General features: G+C 35.9%; 2 protein-coding genes across 2 annotated transcripts in view; both read right to left on the bottom strand.

The window, feature by feature from the left end:
* The window catches only part of LOC125686407 (uncharacterized), a 118,383-nt gene that overhangs the window by 87,020 nt on the left and 17,730 nt on the right, over positions 1–13,633 (bottom strand). The gene's annotated exons all lie outside the window — the stretch shown is intronic.
* LOC125686411 (kinesin-like protein KIF18A) overlaps positions 1–13,633 on the bottom strand; it is a 38,181-nt gene that overhangs the window by 14,906 nt on the left and 9,642 nt on the right. The window contains exons 7-13 of the mRNA XM_048930367.1: positions 11,908–12,084; positions 11,069–11,143; positions 10,708–10,814; positions 5,810–5,972; positions 4,354–4,518; positions 3,125–3,246; positions 1,661–1,899 (exon numbers count right to left, since the gene is read on the bottom strand). Of these exons, the coding sequence (XP_048786324.1) occupies positions 1,661–1,899; positions 3,125–3,246; positions 4,354–4,518; positions 5,810–5,972; positions 10,708–10,814; positions 11,069–11,143; positions 11,908–12,084 (1,048 nt within the window). The remainder of the gene's footprint in view (positions 1–1,660; positions 1,900–3,124; positions 3,247–4,353; positions 4,519–5,809; positions 5,973–10,707; positions 10,815–11,068; positions 11,144–11,907; positions 12,085–13,633) is intronic.

Here is a 13,633-nt window from a genome sequence, read left to right on the forward strand (position 1 = left end):
ACACAAAACATGATCTGAATTGAGTTTTTTTTGTGAGCTAAACTGCTAATACCCAGAATTCTAGTTCTAGCACTGGAATCAAGATATTACAGTGGTTAAATTCTCAGAGGAGTTTTGACAAAAAACAGAAGAACACCTTCAACTCTTTCACTAAACAAATGTGCTTTGTTGTGACAGAATAAACAGACTAGGAAACTAACTTTAAACTGTATTCTCTTTGTTTATAAACAGATAACTAGAACAAGAAAGCAACTTTCTAAAATCATTTCATAAAGCTTTGCAAAATAGATTTTCATTAGTATCCTATCATAGAAGCAATGCAGATTCTATCACGACTACTGTAATTTGCCAAAGACTGCCAGCAACTTGTGATAATACATCCAATTCCTTTCTGCACTGGAAATATAATTGGAGCAGAGTGAAAGAATGCTGCCTCCCACTGAGATCTGCTGCCCTCACTCTAAGAAGGACAACCACGTAAGCCACTAACTGCTTTTAACCTTGCTGAGCCTCTGACTAGCATGGGCAGAGCCCTAAGTGCAACAGCTCTTTCCTTCTCGAGTGCTAAAACAAACGATTCTGTATCTTAAAGAAACAGCCCACACAATACAATCTGACATTATGCTGCATACAGCAAAATAAACAGGTCAGTGCTCTGGTTATGATCAACAGCAGTATTAATGTGTCAAAATCATGCATGCATTTGATGAAAACTGAGAAAAAAGAACTTGAGCAGAGCAATTCTCTATCCCAGAGCAAGCTGAATAACAGAAAGCTAAAGAAAGCAAGGAACTAATTGCACAGTGCTCCAGGGCTTACTGCTTCTCCATGTCAACCACCTTTCGAGAAGCACAACAATTATTAAAAGCTTCCTTTTTGTTACCTATAGATATCTTTCACTATTACAATTTATTAGCTTTACCCAGAAAGCTAAAGTGTGCTGAGTGTTACCTATCCAGAATAGAAGATTCAAGCATTGCACCACAGCAGCTCTGAGATGCCAATTCACCATCCCTCAGGACAAATACTCCAATGCAACTTGTTTGCTTTCTGGGAAAAAAATCTAAATAAGAAGAAACAGCTGTCTAGAGCCATGGGGAATTCATGTGCCCGTCATCACACTGCAAAAGAGCCAATTTCACAATAGAACCTTTGATCCTTCGAGAAATAAACTTATAAGATGTTGTACTAAATCGTTTCCAGGTAAACTCACAATTAACAGGAAAGCTCATTCTGCTCAAATATAACTTCAAGCTGAGTAACTGTAGTAGCCGCTTAACTTTTAGAATCACTTTGAAATAATTATAGTACAATTGACACCAGAACTTTTTCCATCAACATCAACATCACCTGAGAGACTGAAATAGATTAGTAATGCTACAAAGTACCTAGGAACACTGATGTATGGGCCATGTTACAAGATAAAAGGGAGTTATTTGTTAGAACTGAGCTCCTAAAAGTGTCTGGCCACTGAAAGAGTATCTAATAAGGAATGGCATTCACTTTTTTCTCTGTACAGAAAGTGGCCCTGAATCTCAGTTTCACATTCACCCTCAATATTAGCAGAAGTGTGCATCCACCACTACACATTAATGAGATGCAGCTTTTTCATGAAATACTTAAATATTTCCAACAGAGAAAAAATTAGTTATATACTTACAGCATGGGGTCTTCTGCTTGTTCACAAGTTGTGGGAATGCAAAGATAGCTGACACGTCTAGCTCACGGTTTTCCTTCTGTTCATCATCCCCAGTCTGGTCAGCCCAAACTACTGATTTTTGTCTTTGAATCAGCTGTTCTACCTCTCCAAATTCAGCCTCAGTTAAAGTATTTGTCAACCCAGCTTCTTTCAAAGTCAGATACTGCTTGCGAAGAACTGGAAGCAAAGCATTTAGAACTCTGTAAAACAAGACAAATGTGACTAAATCACAATCTGGTCTCTACTAGCACTGCTGCCACCACTAGTAATTCAAGGGTTTTTCCTTGTCCTCCTCCACCCTGGAGATCTGTTTTATGTCATTCCACAAAATTTCAACTAGGAAAAAACATTCTTGACTAAGCTGAGTAACTTTTCTCTTTAGCAAAATCAAGTATTTCAGTATAAGAATTTTCCAAGTATAGTTTTTCTTTAATGTCTCAGTTTTTCCTCACTGTTTCTAAGATCCCTCAATCAGTGCAAAAATAGTTGTCATATCCTGACGGAATTTGGACTTTCTAAAATTAAGGATAAGATGCACGCACAACTGCAAAACAAATTCAAATGAGAGAAGTTTCAGAAATGTATATGAATAAAGGAATTTGTTAGCTCTTGCCTTGGTTGCAAGACTAAGCTCTAGGTTCAAACAGTAGCCAAGGGGATGTGCATGCAAAAAAAAAAAAAAAAAAAAAAAAAAAAAACAAATGAGAAACTTGAAGTTACAGAAATGGAATGTTAAGTGTTTGGCTTTCAGCTTTGAAGGTTTGTGTATTTGTTATTGTAAAGCTTATCCTAAATACCCTTTCTCCAAATGATGACTAGCAGCCAGTTATTTCATTTTGGAATTATTTCATTATATACATTTTACATCTATTTATGGAAGACCTTTGTGATTACTTCTCATTGCATATCTTGCACCCTGAAGGTCTGCATTCAACAGGTTCAAGAGACTGATGACAGAGCTGATATTTACCTTCAAATTCAGCTTTTTTTTTTTTTTTTGCAGTCTGACCACATATATACCAGTTTAATTATAACATTCTTAGTACAGGTAGAAGCATTTAATTTCCTGCACTGTAGACACAAACACAAACGCACAAATTGCAATCAGTACTGTTCAACATAAAAGTGAAAAAAAAGATACAGTAGCCTATTAACAAATCCTTAAAGCTATGCAGAGAAAAATGAAGTAAAAATAAGTGATGGACACAGTGCTCACAGTTTCAGATAAACAAAGAATGACAGAAAGCAAGATTTACCAAGCTATTATTTTCCTTACCTTTTTATAGAAGAAAACAATTCTAATCTTAAGATAAAAGTGAGAAAAATCATGCTTCTGTTTTAACTGTCTGTTCTATAGACATCCCAAAGTTACAAATGCCAAAAAGGAAGTTTTAAAGAGGCCTCCTGTACTGAAATTGTACTTACTTTTCCATCTGCTTATAGTGCTGATCTTGAAAGGACAATAGAGACAGCATGTGCTCAATCTGGGCTTTCAGGTCCTTAACTTCTAGGTTTAAATGGCAACACTGAAGATCTTCATGCAGTTCCTTAGGAAATTAGCAATGGAAAAAAAACCAAACAACAGTAGATCAAATTATAAGTGAGAAACTGAAGTATAAAATGAAAAATAATCATATTAATAGGTGATCTATTGAAATGTAAAGCTAAAATGGATCAATAGTATTCTAATAAATTTATTGTGAATTGCTTGATTTTAATTTACGTGCATAAATATTTTGTTAATTGACAAAAAGATGAGTGTGCTCTAATTAGCTCTAGGAGTCCAGCAGGCACACATGTATTTACATGTGCATGGCCAAAGATACACTTGCTTCTTTTCCTATGTACTTGCTCCATATTTGGATTTCAGTGATGCTGACTAGAACAAGTCTCCCTCATATTCAGTTATCTTCCTGTGATGCCAATATTTTATTTGAAATACTTTAAAATTGACTCTTACTGTATAAAAAAATTTTAGTCATCCTAATATAAATATTCCATTACCTGAGTTATACAAGTGCTCATTGCACAATGTAATTCAAGCCAGCCTAATTGCCAACTGAAATCAAAAGGCAGAGAGGAAAATCCTAACCCTTTCTTTTCCTCATCTTTTTTTTCCTGTACATGCTTTCATCCCTCCCCTTCTGCCAGCTCAGGTGTTCACTTGGGACTGCATCAAGCTCGAGTTGCTAAAACTTGGAAAAGAGCTTAACACAATTTCTTCCCTGATTCTCACCTCTCTCGCAACCTTGAAATGAATTTTTTTTTTCTTCTTTTTTTTGCCAAGATAAAAACTAGATTAGGCATGCTTAGACAAGCATTAAGACCTACTGTGAAGGTAAGAACAGAAGTGTAGGGCAAGAAGCAGGATCAACTCTCAAGCAGCTGTCTCAAGTGCTCAGCCATACCATTTATTTACCTTTAGAATGTGTTTTTACAGGTAATTATACACTTTTACACGGAATGATTGTACAAACAACACAATACCATTACGGTAGAAAATCTAAAATACTTAACACTAGATTTTGAAACCACTCGGAAAGAATTAGTCACAGTCAAAACCACAAGGGAGATGGAAAGAAGAAAAATCTACCCTTGAGTCACATGTTGCTTACAGCGCATGAAATCTGCCCTTGAAGTGAAAGGCCTTTTACCTTTGGAATACAGCCACCTTGATCCAGGAGGCGCATTTTGGTTTCAACGCGATGCAGCCAATTGGTATTTTCCTCAAAATGTTCCATCTTCTCCTCTTTCTTCTTCTGTACATGTGCACAGTAGGTTCTAAGCCTTGCAAGCATATGATCCCGCTTGCAAGTGGCCTAAAATTGAAAGAGACACAGCGTTGAAAGTGGCAACTTTCATCTGATATTTTCTAGCATCTCTCTATAAAATAATTCTATATACTTACACAGCAAATATTTCACATTTTTGACTAGTTTAATAAAAGTAAAATAGCTCATTCTTCTTATGGAGCATCACTGAACCACATGTAAACCTCCCCATACTCATTTAATTTTACCATTATTATGGCCTACTCTTGTTAGAAACTTATTGTACTTATAGAACCAGTGATGCTTGACTGTTAGGCACACCCTGTAAGTTACCTAATGGCTAAAAAAAAATCATTGGAGCATTTCAGTGCAGTACTGCTAAGATCCAACACAGAAGCCTGCTCTTAAGAAACATTTGTATGAAATTGTGCGTGAGCACATAACCCCCACTATGAACACAACAACTGCGCCCCACTGGACAAAAGCATTACTTCAGAGTTTCTATGACATGAAAGAATTTTAGAGTGCGTTAGTCACTTGAAATGTCTTAATGACAACCAAAAACTTGCGACATTTTTTCCTATTTGGACCAAATGCCTTGTGAATTACTGAAAAAAAATAGTAGCTTGCAAATTATCACCTTCAGCTCAACGCAGACTGTTACTGTCACTAATCAAAATCAGCCCCACCCCTAGTTTCATGAGTACATAAAGCATTTAAGTCAAATTGTATCAGAGAAATTAAAATACTAGATGTTACCTTGATCTTCTAGAAAGAAGCAAGCATTCAGTGCAACATCAATTGTTAATAATTAGCCTCATACTCTTGAGTTATATTTCATGGCAATTAAACATGATTTTGGCTCACGTGACCTTGCCCATAAACAGCTATTCAGAGATGGCTCTGGTGACTAGTGGAAACAATAAGAATCTGTCTTGTTTAGCACAATGTCAGTGTTTCTCCTTATGAACAGGATTAGTAACAACACATGGTTATATCAGCTTCATAACAGCCTCTGTGGCTGTACCATCCATACATTATCACAGTTTTTGGACAAGATCACCGTGAGTCTCCCAAGGCATTAAGTAACTATGACACACTCCAACCTGCAGAAGGTTCAGCTGAAAAAAGTTTTCACAGTTAACAGTAATGAGCAGAAACACACAGCTTATGTGGCATGGGGAAAAAGCCTGACTGGCATTAAAATAATATTTCTAACCTTAATACAGAGAACGTTATCTGAGTGTTAATCAGAGTGTCCCATATCAACAGCATAAATAACAAAGCAGTAGCTAATTGTTTAAGTTGCATAAATACTTTAGGACTTTAGACAACTCACCTTCTCTATTCTTTCTTCAGAGCATATCAGTTGAGTTTGTTCATGATACCGTTTCTGATAATAAGCCTTCAGTGTACTGACTTTCAGCTGCATTTCCAGCTTCAGGTATTCTTCTCTGATTTCCTCACGGTTTGCAAACACATTTTTAAGAACTTCTTTGTATCTATTACAAGTGAAGTATCACAAAGATAAGCAAGTGAGCTACTAGTACTTTACTATTACATGCAAGCACACACACAGGCCATCCTTTACTTTGGGAAAGTCTCCAATCCAAGCTGTAAATCAGAACATGCATCACACCTTAGCGCTTTTCAGGCTAATAGGGGAAACAGTGATGGAAGATACTTAGAAGTTACTCCAACTAGACTAATGTCTAAATGGACTCAAAAATCTGCTTATCCCTAGTCTGCAACGCAAATTAGAGTAACAAGCATAAGGAGAAAGCCTAGAAAGATTATCACATTGCAATGTAAGTTTCTGTGGTGGTATTCTCACCCTTCATTCCTAGATACTGCAAGAGCAGTCCAGAATAGTCAAAAAGATTCAATCATGACACCAAGATAATACTCACATAAGGTGACAGTTAAACATGCAAGCATTCTAAAGATATGCAAAATTAGATTGCTATACAGTGTTTGTTACAGAGCATCATGAAATGCTGTACAGTTACTATAAAATTGAGCATAGGCCGAAGTAGAGAACAAGCTGAAGAGACATTCTTGCCATAAAGTTAACTTTTAAACAACACATTTCAGAAGCAGCAATTTCATAATCTGAATTCTGAACAGCCCAAACTGTCTTATTACTTGCATTTTAAGAACAGGTAACTTTTTTCTATAGTTTCAGAAACCCAGGAGTCTTGCCCAAAGTTCTCCAGACAACGCTACTGTATTGATGTAAAGATCTGTACAGACACAGTGAATTTAGAAAAACTTCTTTAAGGAGTAAGATATTCTCCTGCAGAACATGACTGCTTTTACTTTACACTATTACTATCTATACAGTCACCCTATGAGTGAATGTTTGCACAAGCAGCTGAAATTTTTTTTTTTTTTTTTTGCCTCCACAGTATCCATAGAAACACAGTCCCTCCCACCTGCTTTGGAAATACAGCAGCAGAGAAGTGATGGCAAATTCTATTATTTTAACAACAGTAAAATTCTGCAAACAGTTTAAGTGAAGCTACAGAATAGAATCTCCTCCTGCACTCTGTAATTATTAGGAACTATTATCACTATGTACCAATAAATGAACCTTTTGTGTAGATAAGGATCAGTGTCCCAGCTACAGTATCAAGTAGAGAAGCCTCTGCAAAACTCCTGCTTTGAGAGGGATTTCTCAGTAAGCATACTTTTATTTCTGTGAAAGAATCTTTCCTATTCTTCACTTAATGTTAGAGTGAACCTGTAAGCACATGCAGGATATAATCATCTCTGGACTACCTACTTTCAGAGCTCACAGACCTACGCATGGGTGGCAGTACCAAAGTCAGTGTCCAAGGTCTGCATCAATAGGCTGAAGACTTGAAAGTTTGGCAGACATCACGTATCCTAGCTTTAGTCAACAGAAAGCACAGGAATGACTTCTAGGTTTGAAAGAGCAAGAAGAGTAATTAAGTGAGCCTAAACCCCTTTCAGATCACACTGGAAGATATCTTTGTTGGTTGTTTTTTTTTTGAGGCTTAGCCTCAAAATCCTCATCATGCAATACTATTACTTAGTATGCTTTAATAAAATTTTTCAAATACCCTTAATTTAGGGATCTGTGAATTGGTGTAGCCATAGCAGTCAAAACCCTGATTTAGATAGAAGAGAGAAGAATATAGATAAACAAAGAATGTTCTTCACAGAACTGTAGTATATATGCCACGGTAGAAAAGTGGTAATATTTAGACAGGACAAAGTAATCCATTAAATGACCCCTTAAACTTACAGTTAAATAAGGAACTCGTCCAAACTGCTAACGTTTTGCAGATAAGAATGACACTTTACCATCTCTTTCCAATAAAATATCAAACTTGTACTTTATGATGAATGAAGAGACAGCCAATATCCAGTAAGTAAAAGCATTTCCCCCTACACAATTTCTTAACTATTTTCTGAAGAGGTTTCACAAGCACAGCCAAAGATACCTAACAGCTGTAATTTCTTTGGTTTTGATCCAGACACTTGATGCTAACAATACATCTCTAAACAATATATAATAAATTTCTTCTCCTTCAGCAGATAAAAAACACATACACAATGAACCTTCACAAGCTTAGGTTTAGCCAAACAAATGTAACAAAATTACCTCCTTTCCTTGAAAAATCTCCAAGATCCTAATCTGTTGCTAAACAGTCAAGTCTGCCCTAAGAGTGTGGAAGATTTTAATACTAGCTCAATTCCCATGAAATCCTGTTGGGTACTACTTTAGTAAACATTTTCAAATTTCTGCAATTTGAAGAAATGGATTTTTACTGTTATCTCAGAAGGTTTTCCCAGGTAGAAAACACATTCAAGAGGCCAGTGAAAGTATTAACTGAACTAAGTAGGTGGATAAATGTCGGGAATATATGATGAGATATGAATATATGATGAGATATGAAGGGACAGACCCAGTGAGACTTTCAAACCAAAACCTAACCTTCTCAAGGTATAGATATACTGACTTGTGTAACAAATACATATAAATATCTTAAGTATTCTCTTGTCACACCAGAAAGATCGGTAGGAACATCATGAAGTCATCTTGAAGGTTGACAAATCTAAAAGCAATAGGAAAGAACAGCCTACTAATGTGACTGAGTTTCCATGTGAAAGAATAATTCCAGTTCCTGCCATCCAAATCGCACAGGAAGGGTACTACTGATGAAATAATTGTCAGCCATAACAGCATCTGCTGTCATTTACGCATTCTACATTGTCAGCCCACAAAAACAAATTAAGTGGCTTTGCTGAAAGCTGGCATTCATACGTCCCTCTGTTCCTCACCCTGAAAGGTTACTGGTAAAACAGTTAACCTGGCGGTGAGCAGAAACAACAGCATTAGAACTTGCATATAGATTTGTTATTTTTTTAATATGCAGTAGAGTATCAATTTCCATTCGATAACATGTTCCTAGAATCTACAAACCGAACCTTACAGAAACTCTACTATACCTCTCCCAGAAACATACTATCTCTACTAGTCTAGGCTTAACCAGTTTATTGATAATATAACTTAAAAGCTATAATACCTTACAAGAAAGTTATTTTCCCATTTTTTAGGTTACGAAGATCAGTTTCCCATTAACAAAAAATAACTGTTCTCTCTTACTCTAGGACTGTCTAGTTTTCCAAGTCCTACAGAATGGGCTTGCATCACCCCACAAGATTACTCCACAGTGATTTATCACAAAGCTTTCTATTACGCTTTTCCCTTTCCTAAAGCATATTGTGTTATTTTATTACACAGCACTCAAATGCAACACTAACCTATACTGTTACATTTATCATTCTTTTTCTGTCCTCCTGTGCAGCCTACGTATACTTAATAGTTGCTCGATTTATTCCTTCTCTACCCCATCCCTCCCCCAGCCTTTTTTTCCCTCCTATTGATTATCTGGCTGGCAGTTGTTAGTTATATCTTATTAGCAGATGAAGTGATTTTTCACTGTGAATAACAACACCTCGGTGAACAACCCTAAGCCAGCTCTGTGCTACCCACACAGACAAAATGCTCAGGACAGATCTTGTTTGTAAGTTGAAAATATTTCACTAATGTCATCTCATTTTTGTATAGTAGGACACTACCAGGTCTGCAAACATACATTTTTTTATACATATGTGCACACAAGTTCTAAAAAGTTTTTAGCAAGACATCACTTGCAGGTGTTGGTTCTTTCACTAATACAATAAGAAAATAAGATCCAAACTAAAGGCAAGGTAAAATAACTTCACAGCAACATTGCTAAGTATAGGCTCAAAATAGAGTAAGACTCAAGAGAAAAGGAAATGTAAATTTTATCTCAAAACTGAGGTTATAATATGGTAGTTAATACAATATAGTAGTTTATACATCTGAGATTGAAGAAAGTTGCTATTTTCCTCCCCCTCAAAGTCTTTAGGTTTTGGTACTCAGAATGAACTTGTTACTCCTACAGAGTAACAGGAGCTTCTAGGAGAACATTTGTCCTAAACATCTTTTGTATTGCCAGTGGTACAATTTCATATGCACAGTTATACAGAAGACTACTGGTAGCTTTGGGACAAAAATACCTAACTTCTCAATGAAATAGCTTCATTTCAGTAACGAAGGCAAAGATAAGCTTAACAAATCCCATCACGGAAACATTTTAATAATCATATGCTTACTTCTCAAAGCTCATAACTCCAGTTAGATTCCATCTCCTATCATACATACAAAAATTCTTGGTACCAGCAGTTAAACAAAAATTTTATGGGTATCAATATAATCCACACCATAATATCTACATGACAGAAGTATTATCAGCAAACACTTCACAAGAAAGTAGTTATAGATATAAGACCTTCACCATAGATCTAATTCATGATGTCAGTGAGTCATATCAGCTTCTTGATGGTCAGGCTACATGATTATCTCACAGGATTTTGTTGAATAGTTTGCCTAGTAAGTTAAAATACTTCCTCAAGTACACTTCCTCAAGTACTTGTTGCCTTCTGAATTCACCTTTTCAGCTTTTCTGAACAGGAGTGGCAGTACTGCACTACTCTATGTAAAACAATGTTAGGAGTTACAAAACCAACACTGAAAGAGTAGTTTCACTCTACAGATATTTTTATTATTTTATTATTATCTATTTTATATTGCTTACACATTATTTTACTACATATTTATTATTTATAATCAGGAAAACCCCAGTCTTGAAGAAAAAAATCTTCATGTGATCAATTTACCTTTGTATTTCCACTTGCTGATGGTTTGAAATTACAGAAGAATCCTGGCTTCGATGGATGCTTGCTTTTTCTTCGTATGTTCGCAATTTCTCCTTCAGCATCATGATCTTAAACAAAAGAGGTACCTTTTAGCTGGATTTTTTCCCTTGATTTTTGAAACCATCCTTCTGTGCATTTGTCTCAACACATTTACAAATAGCACTAAGTGATATCCTTTTTGAAAAAAAAAGAACATTCCTTAACTTAACACAGAATTATTAGGACAATATTTGCCCTGTAGGTGCAATCACATTAACTTTATTTTAAAATTCAAGCTTGTAGCAGTTATATAATCTATTGTTAAAATGTTGTCATAACGTACCTCTTTCTTCTGTTCATTGCAGATTTTAACATATTGGCTTATGTGGCTGTCCAAACTAACAACATTACTCTTCAACTGTTAAAGAAATGAAACAAATTATAACTCATGAAGGAGATTTTTTTTAATTTCCCTGCATAAAAACAGACTGTGTTTAAGTACTACATAATTACATTTGCACTATACTCTGAGGAAAGGGATGAATATATTTCTGGCTTGGCCACAAAAATGAACTTTTTAGCTTTTGATGTCATCTGCTGCATATAGTTTTCCTTACAACAGCAATAAATATTAAAAATAAAAAACTATGCAAAAGTGGAAATTACAGTAAAATTCCATAGTATGTAAAAGAAATTTTGGTATCACAGTACAAAGGATTATTAAAAAGTCACTTAAAAAAAAAAATCACAACAGTCTAAATAGATACTACAGAGCAGAAGACAGGAAGCCACAACGGATTTCCACTTGTCAATAGAAGCTCATTCAGATTGTCAGCTCCAGTTGAATCCTACTTGTGACAGAGCTGGACTGGCTCGAGCACAACTGTTCAGATACTTCTTTCATGTGCTTTACTGAGCTCTGAATACAGAATGGTAAGACACTGAAACTGGCTGTGGATTTCACCAATTGAAGATTATTTCTAAATCTGAGGCTCAGAAGACAAAATCTTTTCAGCTCACTCTCAGTAACAAACACCAAGATGAAGAAAGAAGAGACAACAAAAGAATGTTGAGGAAAAACAGGTAAGTAAATTGAAAATAGTCCTCTGAAAGAAATAACCCTTCTCCTAAGAAGATATTACTACACTTTGACAGAAGATCAGTAAATGCCAATATACTCACGGAAGACTTGATATCCTTTGCTCGGTTTGCATATTTAAGAGTATTATAGGTATCATCATAAAACATAAAGGATGGACTAACAGCAGCTACCATTATTGTTCGGCAATTTCCTCCAAGGGAATCTTTCAACAAACGAGTGAGCTTGCTGTTTCGATAAGGAATGTGCTGTTTCTTGCTCTATAAAGAAAACATTGTTATGTATTAAGCAGCTGTACTTTACATATGCTTCAGTGTTTGCTTACCCTTTCAGGAATACCACCAAACATGACAAATAGACTTACAATATCTCTTTTACATAAATCAACTTCCTCAAAATCACATTTACAATCTGCTTTAAACCTCTCAGAATTGTTTAATACCCCTATAGCAGAATTGTTGCTCAGGTTACTTCCCAATGTCCGAAAATATAACAAAAATTCTTATGGTGTGAGCAACTAACATAAAAAAGTAGGCTATGCAAACCATTTCAGTTCAGAGTGATTGAGGTTGAAGTCCCTTTCGAGATCCCTCTACTCAAAGCATTCTCAGCTACAGCAAGCTGCCAAGAATTTTGTCCAGTTGAGTTTTGATTACCTGCAATGATATTGACTCAACCACCTCTCCAAGCAACTCAGCTGCCTGAGTTTGCTCAGTAAAGCTTGTTCCTTCATTACATTTACACTCTCCATCTCATAGTACAGAAGCAATTAGTACCCCAATCCCATACTGAATACGTCAACGTGAATTATCTTACTTATATAAAATGGTACAGGTTCTAAATTCTGCCTTTTACCCCAACAAGACGGCAGGGGAAGTCTGCAGCTTTGCCAGGCAGCGTAACAGGAAATAAAAGCTTTGATCATTTACCCTATTTGAAAGGAGAAATTGCTAGCTGACCAAGAGGTGCAAGCTGTGGATTTGAGTTTGGCAAAAATTCAGACTGTTTTGTCCCTCTCTCACACAACTGTTCATGCCATTTCCCTTGAGCTGCTGAGCCAGATCAAGAGAATAATTTACTGCCACAAACAAGGTGGGCGAAAGAGCACAAAAGACCAATCAAATCCATAATGCACACCTTGTCTCCCCCTTCAAAATAAACACTGGGATATAGAACCCAAAACAAAAAAGGCATTTCGTGATCTGGGAAACAAGACCCTGCAGCCAGCAAGGTAGAGAACATTTGTAGCCAAAGGCAGGAAAGCCTGATAGGGCAACCCCCTTAACTGATCAGTTGAGATTTAACAACTTACTACTGACTAGAAGGGCATACTACCCTGCTCTTCAAATCTCTGCTAACAGTCCTCACAAATAACTGAACCAGCAAACACTCAATAGGGTAAAAAACAAACAAAATTCATTAAACCCCTTTAAATTTAGAAGTAGCTCTGTGTAAGTAAAGTTGTATTTTTGGCAGCCATTCCTGAATAGGGAATAAAGCTTTCCTGTATATAAATATATATATATATATATATATATATATATCTCAATATCAAATTTTCAGTGCAGGATATTATTCTGGAGATGAGAAAGGAGGCAGTTTATTTTCTTGAAAATATCGTGTTGACTAGACAACAAATTCATTCCCTATCCATAGGAGTAATGAAGACACACTCTGATTCTTGTTTTTCTGCCTCGTATGACTATAATGGAAAGTAACTGAAGGGAAGTATTATATATAGTATCCTTACCTACGTAGTACCTTAAAAGTACCTTATAGTACCTTAACTACATCCATTGTTACAATTAT

The sequence above is a fragment of the Lagopus muta genome, chromosome W (assembly GCF_023343835.1).
Source record: "Lagopus muta isolate bLagMut1 chromosome W, bLagMut1 primary, whole genome shotgun sequence".
NCBI classification, from domain to species: domain Eukaryota; kingdom Metazoa; phylum Chordata; class Aves; order Galliformes; family Phasianidae; genus Lagopus; species Lagopus muta.